Genomic DNA, 16,555 nt, shown 5'->3' with positions numbered 1-16,555 from the left:
CGGCAAGAAATGCAGTAGGAACCAAGCAAAGAGTCAGATGCACAGGGATATATTCACATTTCAAGCAGTATAATGTGAAGGCCTCAAAGCTGGAATACAGATTTTTGACACATACAGGTGCTATAGATTAGTTACTCTTCCCAGCATGACCCTTGAAAACCAGATTGTATTTGTTAAAATCCTGTGCAGATATTCTAAGCGTGTGAACAAGTTTAGTGATGCAGGTAACTGGGTCATACCCGTGTGTTTTCCTGAGGCAGCCTTCCCCCATTTTCCTACACAAGCAGTAATTAAAACTTGCATTCCAACGACAAACCAGGAAACAATCCGTCATTTTAGGCACTTTCCACGATCAAAACGCATAGACGGTTTGGAACTGTGTTGAAACACATCGCTGTCCAAATCCATCCATTGATATTTTTTCCCCATTATTCCTTCAGGTTGGGGTGAAAAAAGTCTTTGGCGCATACTGTACAACACAAGACAAGCATATTATCTGCAAAGGCCACTGGTGTGAATACGTGCGCTGTGTTCAAACGTGTGTGACACACCGCAAAGCTTATACTAGGTTCACATATTAGCTGGGGTTGGTTAGGACACCGTTCTCAAAAAATAAACTTCTCTACAAAACAGCTTTGGAATCCGGTTATGTGAGAAAAAGGGATACAACGTGCGCTTGTGGTTGAACACTCAGAAAACAGGTGAGGATGCATTTTGTGTGTGTGCACATGGGGCTCATGCCTCCTAATATTCCCATAAGGCAGCATTCAATAGGTTTTTGACAAACAACAATATTCAAAGCAGTTACATTTACAGCTGTCCCTCCACCAAAGGAAGGTACAGCGATCCATAAAACACTTAAAACCAGAGCTATTATGATTGTACTTCATGACCACAGAGGAGAGATTCTTAAGGCTAATATCCTTTACATAATTCCAGTTCAAACCAGTAACATGTACTTGAATGCTATACACAATAAATAACCCAGAATCCTATGGAGCAGGGTAATATAAAAGTTTAAGAATTGACACTTGTAGGGGGTGGTATCCTTGACACTTGATTGGCACGTTGGATAGTTGACCTTTAACCTATCTGGAATCCCTCTTCATGTCCGCACTTGGAACTTTCCTGCCTTCGTTACATATTTGACCCCTTTAAATGGCTTGTATTTCTCGCCATACATGTCAAGGCGATTCACCTTCAACCCTGGAAGTGCCAACAGAAAAAAATAAGTCAACAAAGCTACACATAGATAATGAAAGCGGGTGTCAATCCGTTAAATACTGAGGGTGGCTGAAGTCAGGAGGAAAAGGTCCAGAGGTCAGGGGGTACCTGAGATGGCCAACTGCTGGATCTTGAGGTCGATGTTGAGAGAGGGGTTCTCCTCCGGCTTTGGCGATCCAGCCTGTAGACTCAGACTGCCCTTCAGGTTCGGCAGCTTCTGAGGGTTTAGCTTACCTATGTCCCACACCAGCACCTAGCACAACACAGACAGACAGATATTAAGGAGGGGGGGGGGTGATGAAAAAGTATAAGAAAAAAGGGTTAATAAGAGGAGAGGAAAGATCAAAGTCAAGAAGTGTAGATTGAGGGAGAAAAAGTTCATTGAGGCAGTGAGGACAATAAACAAGACCACATCGAGATGGCCAATCGTTGCCTTGGCAATATGCCGGCAGGAGATGAGTTGGTTACCTTGGTAGCGAGGTCGTAGGTGTAACTCCCCTGCGTGGCAATGAGGTTGGCGCTGAGGACAACTTTGGGCATGTGGACGGTGACCATCACCCCCTCCACAGTCTTCCCCATGGTCTGCTTGGGGCCCACGGTGATGTCAAGACGCCCACAGGAAGCACTGTCAAAGAAATTGATGTTCTGCTTCACATACACAGGGATGGCTACCTGGCTGGGGAGCAGAGGTGAAAGGAAGAAGACAGTCACTACGGGACTGGGTTACGGTGACGCGTTTGTTCTTTAGGTAGCTGTGCAATGCAGTAATGCAAGTCAAAGTCTTACATAGGATTACACATTAGACAGCCCTATTTCCTGTTTCTATGGTGTAGGTCAGCTGGGGTTTGATGTGCTTACTTCTGAGCACTGACATGGTAGGTCATGAGTGTGAAGTTTCCGTCAGGGGGGATGAAGGAGAGGACACTCTCCGCTTCCCAGCGTTTGAACCGCACGCAGGGGTGGAAGCTCACATCGTCTAGGAGACGGGGATTCTGCAACCATTCAGTTGGCACAGGTTTGAAATGGGACCGTTTCTGGAGAGCCTCTCCCTCACACACAGACGCAAACACACACACACATACATACACAAACACACACAGGGACCTACCATGAACGAGAGTGTCAGGTCAGGCATCCCGGAAAGTTTCACACAGGCTTCAACTACTCCCTGGATCTCCGCAAACACTGTTGTACCTGGACACCAACAGATACTGTTCTTGAAAAATAACATTTACAGCCACAAGACTATTTCTGTTAAGTTTTAAGTTCACGTTTCAAGTTTATGTCCCATTTGTAACAAGTAAAAGTATTGGAATTCAATGTAAATGCATTTCAATGACATTCTTATGCATCTTAAGGAGAGAATGACAGAGAGCTGGATGTACCTGATTTGTCCAGGATGGCGTCTATCTCCTCCACAACATCAAAGTAGGCCTCGTTATTGGTGTACTTCACTCCCGCCCGCCTCCAGGGGATAGTCGACAGTTGACCCGTGGGCAAACCTTCACCAACATTACTACTACCTGGATAACACAAACATAATACATTAAAAAATAAATGTATGATACTATGTGTGGTAAGTTAGGGTTTATAAACAAAACACAAAGGACCACCGCACTGATACACTCTACCAAACAAGGTATTTTGTGATGCATGCTGTTTGAGGTACAGTAGACCAACATAGCTGCAGTACTCTAACTGTTAAAAGCTATAACAGGTATTTCACAACATGACTTCCTCGTCTTCCTTGCAAACTCGCAGCTCCGCAAGACCTAAAAAAAAAAGCAGTGCACCATTTTTTGGCACGTCTCATGTGAATGGACAGAGTTTAGGGCTTGAATATCAAATCTACAGGGTATGTTATGATTGTTATGGTAGTCACTTGAATAGGAAAGCCTAGGATCAGATACAAGATGATAGAATAGAGAGTGACGGTAAAGCATTGATTTCCTGGTTACCTGTGAGTGTGTTGACGACCGATCGCAGGATGGTGGGTGGTCTGATCATCTCTTTGAGGACGTTGGACTCGGTTGCCAGGGGAAACCCGTTGTCGAGCATTTCCTCCAGCAGCTCATACACGATGACCACATTGTCCTTGATGACTGTCTCTGAACACTCGCCAAAGTAGTCCTGCGCAAGCCACTATCTGTTTACACTCCCTACACACCCTACCAACAGTCAACTCAAATTACACACTCTAGACTAATCAATAATATCTGGAGAATGTGTGTGTGTGTGGTGAAGTAGGGGCCTTTGTCAATAGTCAAATGTCAATAAAGTATTGAAATTGAAGGGAAACAGTGCAATAATTATATAACAGATAGACATAGCTAGCAGACAAAATAACAAAATGAGACAGTTAAGCCCCGTCACCAGTTCTATGACCCAGCTGAGTTCCATAACCCAGCTCTTTGACTGCTACCCCACAGTGTAGTTCTGACACACCTGGATCATCTCAGCCACCCGGTGCAGGAACTCGATGACGAACAGCGGGGGCACCTCCGTCTGTATGACGGACAGGAAGAAGAGCTTGTCTCTGTAGATGCTAATGAGGTAGTGGTGGGGGGTGCGCAGGACAGGGGGCACATTCTCAGGCTCCACCGCCTTCTCCTTGGCCTCGAAGAAGTAGTCACACACCGAGCGACTGATGACACTCTTCCAGTGCTTCTCCAGGAAGATGTCACCCGTAGGGTTGATCAGGAACAGGCTGTGGATCATCTCAACTGAGGCATTGTGTGTGTGTGTGTGGGTGTGTGTATGGGAGAAAGGATTGAGAGAGAGAGCCGGTGTGCACAATGAACAAATGGTCTTGTGAGTTTGACAAATCCTACATTTGTTTCGCCTGAATGCTTTTGTCAATTATGCCCTTGCTAGTCATATGCCTGCAGAAAAGTGGCATCCTCTCGCCATATGTACTCACACACACACACACACACACACACACACACACACACACACACACACACACACACACACACACACACACACACACACACACACACACACACACACACACACACACACACACACACACACACACACACACACACACACACACACACACACACACACACACACACACACACAATCTTCTCATGAAAGCCAATCATGTTATAATATTTGAATACAATACAGTTTTTGTTATAATAAAATGCTATCAACCAAACTAAATCCCCGCAAAAATGGCAACAAATTATAATTTACAATAAATCAAAAGTAAAGTAAAGTTTGACAGCTGGTGGGGAGTGTCGCTGTTATCTGTCTACAACTCTTTTCCGGTGCAAAATCATTCCGTTTTAAAGTCTAATTTCAGTTTCTAAATGACCTTCGAATCTTTTTCAAGGAATTACAGCGAGTTTCGATATGTCAGTTTGGATAACACTCATAATGTCTCGTAAAATGTTACCTGGTTGTACTCCAGTGATAGAAGCTGGAATGTTGCTTTGTGGCAGTGTGGAGACCCGCCTCTTCCTCTCTCTGCTCGGTCCCAGAAGTGACGCATTTGTTTGAAAATGTGTCAAAATTGTGATGGCTTATTTTCAACTCAAAATTTATAAATAAAGAACCTCAAAGCTTTCCGTTTTTTAACGTCAAGCGCATAACTACTGGGCGTCAAGCAGTATTAAAAGTTCCCAAAACCCACTCAGAACAAAGAACATACAACTCCTTGTTTCGCATTCAGTTAAAAGAACTACAATTCCCAACGATTAGTTTGTGTCACACTTCAATCAAATCTTATGAACCGGCAAATTCAGAAATAGTTCAATACTTACACCAGAATTTTGACCCCATGATATTGACCCCACCACGTATTTCAGACAATCATTAAAGATCTGTATGACTGAACATAAAATACATTATTATGAGAATTCTTAAAATGTATGAGCAATTAAAGGCAATTAAACACAAAGTGCATTGTCTGTATGACTACATTAAGAAGAGGATGTGCAAAACAAATACACTTGTTGGTATTGTGCCATCAATAAGAAGCTGGTCGAGCAAAATAATCATCCTAAAATAGTTGTAGGCCTAAAATATTAGATGCACTTTCTGTACAATTTTCCAATCGGTCTCTATGACAGCTCTTCTCTTACTGATACATCTTCTTTACACACAAGACAAGACATGCAATGCACAAAACATTTGCAGGAACAACATCATCACCACTATACAAAATAACAAAAAATTTAATTAACCAATAACCATGTACACAGAAGATTTAGATACACAGGTTTTATTTACATTAATAAGACAATTACTGTTCTCCCATTTTGAAGAACAGTAATGTTCAGTTCTTATTCTAATGCTGGTTATGGGGATAGTCTTTTGTCTTGGAGGTGCTAGAGCAGTTGGTAGCACCCAAAACTCCCAGGGGTAGAGGGTGGTCCAAGTCATGCCTTCCAAACCACATGAACGACTCTGGTTCCAGGGCACTAGCGGCTGCGGTGGACTTTTCCAGATGGTTTCTGGGGAAACGCCTGAAGGTAGCACTACCTGATGACAGGCTGTCTGGGTAGTCTGTGTGATAGGCTGAGAAGTCTCCTTTGGTCACCCCCGAGCCGTTCACATCACCATGGTTGCGCAGACAGGAGGAGTTTTGTTGTCTCCTTTCGTCCAGGCATTTCTTTCGCCCCAAGCCCTGTGGATGGTGAAAACCATGAGCAAAACGTTTTTTTATTTACAGTTGTATGCATTATTGTTTAAATGTGTTCTAGTTTTAGAGTGTTAAATGCTGGAAACAATGGAAGAGGGATAATTACATCATCAAATACTTGGATGTTGCCTTGCAATGCTGATCTGTTATCGTGAGCTGAAAACGGATAGCTTATCCCTGTGTTTTTCTGCAAAAAGAATAATAATTTACAAGACAAAACAGAACCACATTCCAAAGAGTACAGTATTCGTATTCGTATGTAGGTTCATGCAGGACCATTATGCCAGACTGTGGCATTGACATATATCAAGGTTAGATTACTAGAGTTAGGCTAGTAGATCGTTCACACTTGTTCCGTTGTGAAAAATATTTAAGATATGTTCAGTGTTAGATCCAAGGCGTGCTGCCTCTTACATTTAGAATAGGTCTTGTGCTTGTGCAAGCCTCCTGTCTGGTAGTTTCAGTAACTGATACATCTGTATGAGTAAACTGATCAATTTAATCAACATTAATTTAATTATTTACAAAACATCCATATGTTTAATTTAAAGTTCAAAGTAACAATTATTGCTGTACAAGCTACAACAAACATTACATTTACATTTATGCATTTAGCAGACGCTTTTATCCAAAGCGACTTCCAAGAGAGAGCTTTACAAAAGAGCATATGTCAAACATCAAACATCATAAGAGACCAAGCTATCCAAAATAATCTTACCCATTTGCCATCATTTTCCATTATGGAATATCTCTTTCCACCTTTTGTCATTTTGACAATATTGAAATGTACTAAACTACATTTAGATCTCAGTGCTCACAAACTTCTTACATAATCTTGGTTGACACTGAAGGTCTTCTCATTAGAATGAAAACATTGTGGCTGTGTAGCTATAGAAACATGCTCAAAACATAGATTTGACATTCCAGAGTTAGTAAACTGTCTTTAGCTCACAAAAATAGATTGTAAAATATGTAATATACAAATAATGCACTTTTTTTTTACAGTGTAAGATTTATTTTACATTTAAAGTGGAGTTTTCTATTGTTTCAAGACTGTAGTCTCTAAATGCAAAAATATATCATTCGAAAGTATGTTACTAATAATATAAGTGAATAAGATTGGGTAAATGACTAACTAATTAATTAATAAAATAATAATACTCATGCGGTTTATTGATTGATTTATACCTTCAAAATATGTATTTAGTTCTAGATTTTTCTGGACGTGAACCGAAAGCTTAAGCATTTCCGGGTTGCACACGCTTACAAAACTAAAACAAGCAAAAGAGAGCACGTACATTTCAAATTAAAAGACCTCTTTCACTCACACCATCACATACAGTCCAGTAAAACATGTCCATACCCCCGATATACAATTAAGTTTTCATTGTTTAGATATACGCAGGTAATATTACAGAATATTTGTAAAAATGTTTTTTACATATGTTTCTTGATGTTAAAATGTGTCTATTTTTACTTTCTGCATTTTTGCTGTGGGGCTTTTATTTAGCTTTCTTTCTGAGCCTGACCGGAGGTTATACTTCAACATGTTCAACTTTAAACACACACACACACACACATACATCCTACCAAAAGGTCTGAAGCTGTGTTTGTTATTTTGGAAATCAGACAGAAAATACATTTGTATTAATTTTAAATCAAGCTAGCTTAATGGCAACTGGCTACTATTGTTGCGACCAGTCAGGGTTGTCTAGCCTGGTCCCTAGTTAGGTAGCTAGCTAACCAGCGTTGCTAAGTCGCAGTTTATATATTAACTTTGAGTCGTTAAATCATGGATGTGTAGTTTCCATATACAAAACAGGCAACATGAGCGGATCATCTGAAAACAGGGAGGATGGTGGTGTCCACTCTGATTCTGTGAGCGAAGAGTTGAATGGCAGTAGTGGTGGAGACGTCTGCAGCAGACAGGTAAGCATAGCTAGCCTTTTAATATAGTAGGCTACTGCTAGGTTGTTGTCAATGTGTTACATGTGGATTTAGACAAGCGCATACCAGTATAATAGATTTAACAGTGTAATAGATTTCAACATGGTTGCCTGCCTTGCTTACCATGTTGTCACTGAATCTAGTGTTTGTCATTCGACTTCTGTGCATTTTCTTACTTATGTAATCAGGAGTCTGAGTCGTACCTGGGCAACAATGAAATAAAGAGCTGTGCAGTGGTCAAGTACTCTGCTGCCCCTCCACCCACCACCTATGCACTGCTGCAGGAGAAGACTGACCTTAAACTGCCTCCTGCCAACTGGCTTAGAGAGAACCCCCAGCTGGGATCAGCAGGAACCACTGTTCTAGGATCCAGCAGCAAAAGCAAGCCATTCTCCAGGTACGAGCTCTGGGACTCTGGGGAAATACAGAACCGTGTCTGCATGCATGTTTGTGTTTCACAGATATTGTCATCTCAATTGGAATGCTTTTTCTAAGTATGGTGAAGTGTGATGAGCAAGATGGCGGGTTTGTGCCATACAGTAGATTTAATCCATGCTCATCTGAATGTTTTCCTATCCCCACAGTTTTGGGATGGCTTATGAATTCATCGACTCCATTGGTGACGATGTTGATGTGGTGTCAGACTCAGAGGTTGGGAACATGAGTGAAAAAGAAATACATGAAGCAGAACCGTTTCATTTGAATGCCACTATTTGAAAAGAAACCAAATTGCTTTGCACCCTTTCCCAACTCAGAACATCAAGAAGCTGCTGAAAATTCCCTACAGTAAGTCCCATGTCAGCATGGCGGTTCACCGTGTGGGCCGAACTCTCCTCCTGGATGAACTGGACATCCAGGAGCTCTTCATGAAGTCTTCACAGGTACTGTATGCACCCAGCCTTCTGACAAGCCTGATTAGATTGACCCTGGCTTGAAACTAAGATGATGGTGAATCATGGTATTTCGGTACTGTGTTCTATGTGAAAGACGGGCGATTGGGCGTGGCTGAAGGAGTTCTACCAGAGGCTGATCGACCAGAAGTGGCAAAGGAAGAAGAAGAGTAAAGAGCACTGGTACCAAAAAGCCATCCTGTCCAAATTCCTTTACTACAGGTGAGGACTTTGATGACGTATCTCTTGACATAAAGGGGTTTGGAAAAGCAATTACGTGCCAAACATCACCCATTGGCACAACTCGGATGACATGAATGCACTTTAGATAAGGTCTTCTTGGAGCTTATAGATTTTGGTCGTCTCCATGTTGTTGTCCAGTATTAATGGGGACGGAGCTGCGGAACAGGTCCAGGAGCACCCAGACGAGCAGGGCGAGGAGGAGTGTGAGGCGGAGGAGTTTGCCCCCTCCTGGCCCGCCACCTTCACCAGCGCCAGCTCCGACGCGGATGAGTCCGGCGCACACAAAGGGGTAACGACCGACGGGAACGGGAATGAACGGTGTTTGTAGCACTCTGTAGTCACTCTACCGACATTTACCTGACTGCTGCCTCTGTCTCCTGTCCTCAGCAATGTGATTCCATGGAGAACCAGTACGCCTTGGGTCAGGTGACCTCGGTCCTCAAAGAACAGAACCTTCCAATGCTTTTTAACGAGGGGGAAAGCAGTCAGGTACCCACAGGGACATATTACTACTATACGCTGGGCTGTTGGGATGTAGGGACGGTTGTCGGGATCTTAACTTGATATCCTCTTGTTGCTTCACCGCACAGGGTCTGAGGAATGACTTTGTGCGTAACATTATGTGGACCTTTGAGGACATCCACATGCTGGTGGGCTCCAACATGCCAATATTTGGAGGAGGACGCTACCCAGCTGTCAGTTTACGACTCAGGTCAGAATCACATACATATAGTACAGAGAGTTTATTTTTGTTGGTTAATTTCGGATAGGATTCCCTGTGGGATCCTCTGTCTGCCATCTGTACCGTTGTGGTATTTCTATCTAACGTCTAGAATGTTCTTCCTCTTTCAGGGACAACAATAAACCGATCAATATTCTCACGGGTATAGACTACTGGCTGGACAACCTGATGTGCAACGTTCCAGAACTAGTCATGTGCTTTCATGTTAATGGTATTGTCCAGGTAAATGAGTCTCTTCTAAGTTGTATACGACACTGGGAGAATATATAGCGTTTTCCTTTGTTCTAAATGTCTTTTTCTGTCATCAGAAATATGAAATGATAAAGACTGAGGACATCCCCGATCTGGACAACTCCACTTTCTCCACCAGGGTGGTTAAAGACATTGCCCAGAACATCTTGTCTTTCCTCAAGTCCAACTGCACCAAAGAGGGTCACACCTACTGGCTCTTCAAAGGTAAGGCACCAGTGACCCATCACGTCAAATCATGACGTCAACCCATCAGCGGTGTGTTGACCCTTATCCCTCCCGCCCTCACCCTGATGACTCTCCGTTTCTCCTCGTTCCCAGCCAGTGGAAGTGACATCGTGAAGCTGTATGACCTCACCACTCTCTGTGAAGAGGCAGCAGAGGAGAAGTGCCAGAACCCCTTCACTCTCCCGGTGGCTGTTCTGCTCTACAAGTAGGTAGCCCACCTGTCAGACACAGTAACGACGAATGGCTCCTGTACACACAGCTGTGATGGCTATTTTACACCAAAAGGTGGACTCATTTTCATTGTACGTATTTTACTCAGGCAAGTGTTTCCTGTAAGGTTTAGATGAATAAGTGGCATGTTTTGGTTAAGAGTCCGGTGTCTTGTTTTTGTCAGAGTGGCCAGCAACATGATGCTGAAGACCAACCAGAACAGGAAGCACTATGGCACAATCAGAACACTGCTGCTCAACTGTGTCAAGCTGTTGGACCAGGAGAGACACCCCCAGGTAGACAGTGGACTAGTCCAGCATGAAATACCACCCTAAATAATGGTGCAGTTGGTACACTCCAATCAATCAATCCGTTCCGCTCTCATTTCCCTTGGGTCATCCTCAACTCCGCCCCCTGCTCTCTCTGGGATTGGTTTAGATCATCGCCTCGGCCCACTACATGCTGTCAGAGCTGTTCCAGTTGGACGAGCCCCCCGAGGAGGATGGCGGCGAGTCTCTGCAGGGAGGGGGGTCGGAGGACAGCTATAGCGAGGAGGAGGAGGAGGAGGAGGAGGAAGAGGAGGAGGATGAAGAGGAACTGCCGGAGGACAGCGACGAGAACGGCTCTTACAGCACCTGCTCCAACCTGCCCGACGACAGTAAGGCCGTCGCCATCATCAAGTCTGTATGGGAGCTGTCCGTGCCCGAGAAGTACAAGTCCACCCACCAGATTCGGGTAAGAGACTTTGACCATTCGTAAAGAAAGGGAGTTGAATAGAATTGTAACACGAACCGTTGCTCTGCTAAGTGAGTCTTGCGTTCTATGACCGGGCGAATCCTCGCTGTTTTCCCTCCCCCTCTGCAGCCGAGCTATGCTTTCGCCGTCTCTCAAGACAAGGAGGAGAAATGTCGCCATGTCCTCAGCTACGTGTTGAAGGTGTGTGTGCGTGTGTGCGGGGGGGGGGTCCTTCTGGTAACGCACGGCTGGGAGAGACCGACCGTGTCCAGCGTGGGATGATGCCCAGTCACAGCGAGATGAAACGAGGCGGTGTGGTGACCTGTGACCTGTGTGCAATGTTGCCAGGGCCTGAAGGCGGTGGACGGGAGCATCAAGAAGGAGAGCGACCTGCCGGCGGCCGACCCCAACACCCCCATCCCCCTGAAGTACGAGGACAGGAGCGCCAGCGGGGCCTGCGGCGCGGAGAAAGGCATCGCCCTCCTCCTGGACCGAGGTAAGCCACCCCCCCAAACAGACCCCTTCCGTGCACAACCTACAATACTGTCAGCCCTTCTTTTGGCTTCAGAGAACCGGGTACAAATTCATGCTTCTGTTTGAAATGTCTCTTTCTTCCATCTCTCTTCACCCCCTCTTGGTTTCTTTTTTTGTTTCTCCTTTGACTCTCCTCGGTTCTCTGCCTTCCCCTCTCTCTCCCTCTGGTCCTCCAGTGGGTCCCTTCCAGGAGGACCAGAAGCTCCCCACCAGGTCGGGGATGATCCCCGGGTCTTGGCAGCACCGGATGAAGCTGCAGCTCTTCTTCAAGGCCTCCAAGGCCTACTACGTCCTGTCCGACGCCGCCACCAACCTGCTCAAGTACGGACGGGCGCTGCGCTACATCAAGCTGGCCCTGCAGTGTCACGGTACGGCTCGACGGCCGGGGATCGTGGGGAAACGTGGGCTTGTTGTGCAAGGCTAAAGCTCGCTTTGAGAACCCGGGTTGTAGGTAGTGTAGAGATCTTTTTCCGAGTGCTCCGGACGACTTTCTCAACGTCCAAATAAATCTTTTGATATCCTCCTTCTCTCTGTTTTCCATCTATTTCTGCGGCCCTCCTCCCTCTCCAGACGCCTACTGTTCGGTGAGCAGCACTCTGCACCCCAGGGTGCTGCTGTTCCACAGCCAGTGTCTCTCTCTGTGTGGGGACATCCAGCTGATGCTGGCCCAGAACGCCAGCAACCGCGCCGCCTACCTGGAGGAGTACAACTACCAGACCAGGGAGGACCAGGAGATCCTGCACAGCCTGCAGAGAGAGAGCAGCTGCCAGGGTACTAGTACACACTCACACCTGGAACGAAACACACCACACATGGAGGTTCCGCCTTATGCTTGATAGTCGAGTGAAAGCTTCATGCCGTAAATACCATGGTGAAACACCGATATTGAGAGTCTAAGCCCCTTTTTCAGAGGTTAGAGCAGCATTGTCTGACTAATTCCTCTCTGGCTTGCCTGTCTGTCTGCTTCTAACCCACCCTACCCCTCTCCTCCTCCTCCTTCCACCCCCACAGCCTTCAACATGGCCACAGAGCTGGCCATGGACCCGGAGTACCAGCTGTTTGTCAGCAGCAAGTGTTACGAGGCGGCCCACGAGCTGCTGACCTCGGGGGCGGTGAAGGAGCACGGGCCGGAGCAGCAGCCCCAGGTGCTGAAGAGGCTGGGCAACATCCGCAACGAGATCGGCGTCTTCTACATGAACCAGGCAGCCGCCATGCAGACGGAGAAGGAAGGTGAGGTGACTTCCTGGATGACGGGGGCGAGAAAAAAGCCGATGTTGGACACAAACTCACCGGCTCCCCAAAAACGGTGTTTTTTGAACTCCATTACGCCTTCTTTCTCTTTTTTTTTTACTTCCTGTCCAACTCCACGCCCTTCCTATCCCCCCCTCTCCCTCACTCCGCAGCGAAGAAGTCTGTGTCCGTGGCAGAGCAGGAGATGTGGAAGAAGAGCTTCTCCTGCTTCGAGAAGGGCATGGAGGACTTTCACGCCATAGGCGACCTCACCAACACGGCCCTGCTGCTGTGCAACACCGGCAGGCTGATGAGGATCTGCGCCCAGGCGCACTGCGCCGTGTCTGCGGACCAGAGCAGGGGCGAGTTCTCCCCAGAGGAGGCCCTCTACTACAATAAGGTCTCTGCAATGCTCAGCTTTTCTAGTGGGCCCGCGAAGGCAGTGGGATTCAAACAATGCGCCCTAACCCTTGTTATCTTCTCACTTGCTAACCGTCTTTTATTTCTCCTTTTTTTCCCCCTCACCCCATCACTGCTCTACTTTCTGTTTTTCTTTCTTTTTCTGTCTCTTTCTTGCTTGTTCTCTTTGTCCCACTCCTCCCCCCTGCTCTCCAGGCCATAGACTACTACCAGAGGGCTATGAAGTCTCTGTCCACCAGGGGGAGCCACCCAGCAGTGTGGGACAGTGTTAACTGGGAGCTGTCCACCACCTACTTCACCCTGGCCACCTTGCTGCAGGACTACGCCCCTCTGTCCAGGAAGGCCCAGGAGCAGGTACACGGTGACAACCGCACAAGCGGAAGTCAAATCTTCTGAGATAAAAAATGCCAACAAATACATATAAAGACAATCACTGGACTGGTATCCAGCCCTGTCATGTCAACTGTCCCCCGAAGATTGACCCTGTCCCTTGGGATGTCATCCCGATTCTGTCCTGCGGCGTGTGTCAGATTGAGCGTGAGGTGACCGAGTCCATGATGAAGTCTCTGAAGTACTGCGACCTGCAGACCGAGTCGGCCCGCCAGCCCCTCTACCAGTACCGGGCCGCCACCATCCACCACCGCCTGGCCTCCATGTATCACAGCTGCTTCCGGAACCAGGTATGGAGGTCCCATCCACATGCACGCTTCGTTTTCGACACTGTCCTTGTCTACGATTAGTTATATCCACGTTTTGTAATATTGTACATGTAAAACGTACATTTCCGTATCGTGGTGATTTACGGTATGCCTAATTTCCTTGGCAAATATGGCTGGTTCTGTGTTTTGATTGGACCGTTCAGTTTTGATGCAGTTTTCCCACCTCACCACTAGGTGGGGAACGAGCACCTGAGGAAGCAGCACCGCAGCCTGGCGGAGCTGCACTACAGCAAGGCCATCCGCCTCTTCCTCAGCCTGAAGGACGCGCCCTGCGAGCTGCTGCGCTCCCTGCTGGAGAGAGTGGCCTTCGCCGAGTTCACAATGACAAGTCAGTAGTCTGTCAGGCCCAGCGCTCCTGGACGGTCAAGTCATTGGTCCTCGACAATGGAGTTCAGGTAGGCTGTTAATCGACTGTTCTGGTTCAAAACCCTCTGCCGCCTCCCTCAGGTCAAAGCAGCAGCGGGGCCAAGCTGAAGACCCTGACTGGAGCTCTGGACGTCCTGTCTGATACCCAGCATGCCTTTCAGCTCATCCACAAGGAGCTGCAGGAGGAACACACAGAGGTAGGACACCAGAGCTGCGGGTCACACAGCTAGCAGAGGTGGCCGTTCAAAAGCGTTATTTGAATTGCTTATAACGCACTCTTCTCTACCCAAAGCGCTAATGATTAATTCTACCACTTTTCTTTTAGTTAACATAAAAAAATGACCCAAATACCACACAAGCGTTAATGATTATAGATTGATACGGTCGCAAGTTCTCTCCGCAGGGTGTCCGGGCTCTCCCTTAGAGATAGGGTGAGAAGCTCGGTCATCCGGGAGGGTCTCAGAGTAGAACCGCTGCTCCTCCGCGTCGAGAGGGGCCAGTTGAGGTGGCTCGGGCATCTGATCAGGATGCCTCCTGGATGCCTCCCTGGTGAGGTGTTCTGGGCACGTCCCACTGGGAAGAGGCCCCGGGGAAGACCCAGGACACGCTGGAGGGACTATGTCTCTCGGCTGGCCTGGGAACGCCTCGGGGTCCCCCAGGAAGAGCTGGTGGAAGTGGCCGGGGAGAGGAAAGTCTGGGCCTCCCTGCTTAGGTTGCTGCCCCCGCAACCCGACCCCCGGACAAGCGGAAGATGATGGATGGATGGACGGTCGCAAGTCATTCACTGCAAATGTCCCTAACCCTCCCATCTCTCTCTCACTCTCTCTCCCCCTCTCTCATCCTGACAGAAGGAAGGCGCAGACGGCCCAGAGTTTGCTGGTTCTGCCAGCAACGCTGATGCTACTGTCTCTTTAGGGATGAACGTACAGGAAGTGATGACATTGATTGGCGTGTTCGAGCCCAGCTTCTCCTTCCTCCTTTTGCAGCTGATCAAGCTGATGGCCGCCATGAAGCGCAAACCAAGGTAAGAGAACGACGCCGTTCGAGATGCAACTTTTCATGACACACAAGGCCTGTCTAGACGTTCAGGTGAAGAAAAAAAAGGGGCCCAGAAAAACAAACAAACAACCCCTCGCTGTTTCTCTCTCCAGCAATAAGGACGAGGAGCTTCTGAAGACCTACAAGAACGTGTACTCCAAGCTACTGCGAGCAGACAAGACCGCTCCTCTCCTCGCCCGCATCGAGCTCCACCTGGAGCTCCTGCACCTGCTGACCCCACACGCAGGCAGCTGTGGAGACGTCGTCCCGTCCTCGTGATGAGACCGGTGACAAGGACGCACACACCCTCAGGATTCCGCTTCCCACACAGACGTAGCTTCTGCGCGAGAGCGGCGTCACCAGCTGTGCCTTGGTCTACCGAGCGATCGCCAGTGATTAAGACGCTAGGATCATTTTGCCTTTTTAAATTGTACATCTGACTTGGTTTTGTAAAAGATCACAGGTACATTTGGACACTTCTTTGTACGCCCTATAGCTACGGAGCAAATAGTTTATTAAGAAAATGCTAGGAAGCATGGCTTAATTTTCGGACTTTGCTGATAGGAATAATGCTGTGAAGAGAGCGGTGTTCGGTTGCTTGTTTTAAAGGTTGAAACATTTTTACAGTATTATATTTCAGATCTTTTCTTCTAAACACGTATGTGCAATAATCTGGCAAAGTTCCATACAAACCGCGACTTGGCGTGTCCAGGTTGCTTTATATTTATGTTTGAGTGTGTCAGCATGTTTGCCCAGACTCAAAATAAAACTTCAGTGCTTATTTATATCTGGTGGGTGAACATCATTACAGCCCTGTCGTTGCCAGGCGGTTGCTGCGGCTCCCAGCAGAGGCCTGTGTTGGTACACAGGACTGGAGAGGTCACATGATACGGTAATGCCATTTGTAATACCCTGCCTGTGATCTGGGTCACCCCGTCCCTGCCCAGCTCTGCTCTGGCTCCCTGGGTAGCAGATGGAGCAGAAACCCCAAACTCTGGCTTCTCCCTGTGGCTTGGACAGCTGTCTGCTCCCCTGTGCCTGGGAAATCTGTCCTGGCCAGCTGCCTTCAACATGGCAACTGGAGGAACTTAATAGGGGAAGACAGAAGGTTAAACTAGCAGAAGTG

At 47.1% G+C, this 16,555-nt stretch overlaps 3 protein-coding genes across 6 annotated transcripts; 1 reads left to right on the top strand and 2 right to left on the bottom strand.

Annotated features, from left to right (window-relative positions):
- Window positions 1–52: 52 nt before the first annotated feature.
- On the bottom strand, window positions 53–4,684 carry LOC136943642 (AP-3 complex subunit mu-1). Of its 2 annotated transcripts, none has more exons than XM_067237040.1 (9): window positions 4,631–4,684; window positions 3,670–3,947; window positions 3,183–3,354; window positions 2,610–2,747; window positions 2,333–2,418; window positions 2,083–2,216; window positions 1,693–1,900; window positions 1,333–1,477; window positions 53–1,206 (listed from the first exon to the last, which is right to left on the bottom strand). In XM_067237040.1, the coding sequence occupies exons 2-9, from the start codon at window positions 3,940–3,942 to the stop codon at window positions 1,106–1,108; spliced, it is 1,257 nt and encodes a 418-aa protein (XP_067093141.1). In that variant the 5' UTR covers window positions 3,943–3,947; window positions 4,631–4,684; the 3' UTR covers window positions 53–1,105. The 2 variants fall into 2 exon arrangements, with proteins under 2 accessions (XP_067093141.1, XP_067093142.1); XM_067237041.1 differs by having other exon boundaries at window positions 3,670–3,729; window positions 4,631–4,648.
- Window positions 4,685–5,524: 840 nt separating this feature from the next.
- On the bottom strand, window positions 5,525–6,647 carry tex36 (testis expressed 36). Its single transcript, XM_067235698.1, has 4 exons — window positions 6,597–6,647; window positions 6,313–6,354; window positions 5,985–6,065; window positions 5,525–5,863 (listed from the first exon to the last, which is right to left on the bottom strand). The coding sequence occupies exons 1-4, from the start codon at window positions 6,645–6,647 to the stop codon at window positions 5,525–5,527; spliced, it is 513 nt and encodes a 170-aa protein (XP_067091799.1).
- Window positions 6,648–7,484: 837 nt separating this feature from the next.
- edrf1 (erythroid differentiation regulatory factor 1) lies at window positions 7,485–16,209 on the top strand. 3 transcript variants are annotated; one of them, XM_067236155.1, is made up of 25 exons: window positions 7,485–7,807; window positions 8,014–8,222; window positions 8,410–8,476; window positions 8,581–8,706; window positions 8,813–8,937; window positions 9,097–9,247; window positions 9,346–9,447; window positions 9,549–9,670; window positions 9,811–9,922; window positions 10,009–10,156; window positions 10,271–10,382; window positions 10,572–10,683; window positions 10,826–11,122; window positions 11,252–11,323; window positions 11,471–11,618; window positions 11,833–12,024; window positions 12,227–12,427; window positions 12,668–12,886; window positions 13,060–13,286; window positions 13,502–13,660; window positions 13,837–13,986; window positions 14,200–14,353; window positions 14,473–14,588; window positions 15,243–15,415; window positions 15,543–16,209. In XM_067236155.1, the coding sequence occupies exons 1-25, from the start codon at window positions 7,706–7,708 to the stop codon at window positions 15,706–15,708; spliced, it is 3,762 nt and encodes a 1,253-aa protein (XP_067092256.1). In that variant the 5' UTR covers window positions 7,485–7,705; the 3' UTR covers window positions 15,709–16,209. The 3 variants fall into 3 exon arrangements, with proteins under 3 accessions (XP_067092256.1, XP_067092255.1, XP_067092257.1); XM_067236154.1 differs by having other exon boundaries at window positions 15,240–15,415; XM_067236156.1 differs by lacking the exons at window positions 15,243–15,415; window positions 15,543–16,209 and adding an exon at window positions 14,717–14,793.
- Window positions 16,210–16,555: the final 346 nt, after the last annotated feature.

Source organism: Osmerus mordax, chromosome 5, assembly GCF_038355195.1.
Source record: "Osmerus mordax isolate fOsmMor3 chromosome 5, fOsmMor3.pri, whole genome shotgun sequence".
Lineage (NCBI taxonomy): Eukaryota > Metazoa > Chordata > Actinopteri > Osmeriformes > Osmeridae > Osmerus > Osmerus mordax.
Note: the sequence above shows the minus strand (reverse complement) of the source record. Positions and strands in the feature narration are given on the sequence as shown.

What these genes read in the sequence shown, in the direction of transcription:
- LOC136943642 (XM_067237040.1), bottom strand. Translation starts at nt 3,942, where the DNA reads ATGATCCACAGCCTGTTCCTGATCAACCCTACGGGTGACATCTTCCTG. An exon ending in CGCCATCCTGGACAAATCAG is followed by an intron (nt 2,419 to 2,609) that starts GTACATCCAGCT and finishes GTTGGTGTCCAG; the next exon opens with GTACAACAGTGTTTGCGGAG. An exon ending in ACCTGACACTCTCGTTCATG is followed by an intron (nt 2,217 to 2,332) that starts GTAGGTCCCTGT and finishes GAATGGTTGCAG; the next exon opens with AATCCCCGTCTCCTAGACGA.
- tex36 (XM_067235698.1), bottom strand. Translation starts at nt 6,647, where the DNA reads ATGACAAAAGGTGGAAAGAGATATTCCATAATGGAAAATGATGGCAAA. An exon ending in TGGAAAATGATGGCAAATGG is followed by an intron (nt 6,355 to 6,596) that starts GTAAGATTATTT and finishes TTACTCATACAG; the next exon opens with ATGTATCAGTTACTGAAACT. An exon ending in CAGACAGGAGGCTTGCACAA is followed by an intron (nt 6,066 to 6,312) that starts GCACAAGACCTA and finishes TTCTTTTTGCAG; the next exon opens with AAAAACACAGGGATAAGCTA.
- edrf1 (XM_067236154.1), top strand. Translation starts at nt 7,706, where the DNA reads ATGAGCGGATCATCTGAAAACAGGGAGGATGGTGGTGTCCACTCTGAT. An exon ending in ATGTGGTGTCAGACTCAGAG is followed by an intron (nt 8,477 to 8,580) that starts GTTGGGAACATG and finishes TTCCCAACTCAG; the next exon opens with AACATCAAGAAGCTGCTGAA. An exon ending in GAGAGAGAGCAGCTGCCAGG is followed by an intron (nt 12,428 to 12,667) that starts GTACTAGTACAC and finishes CCACCCCCACAG; the next exon opens with CCTTCAACATGGCCACAGAG.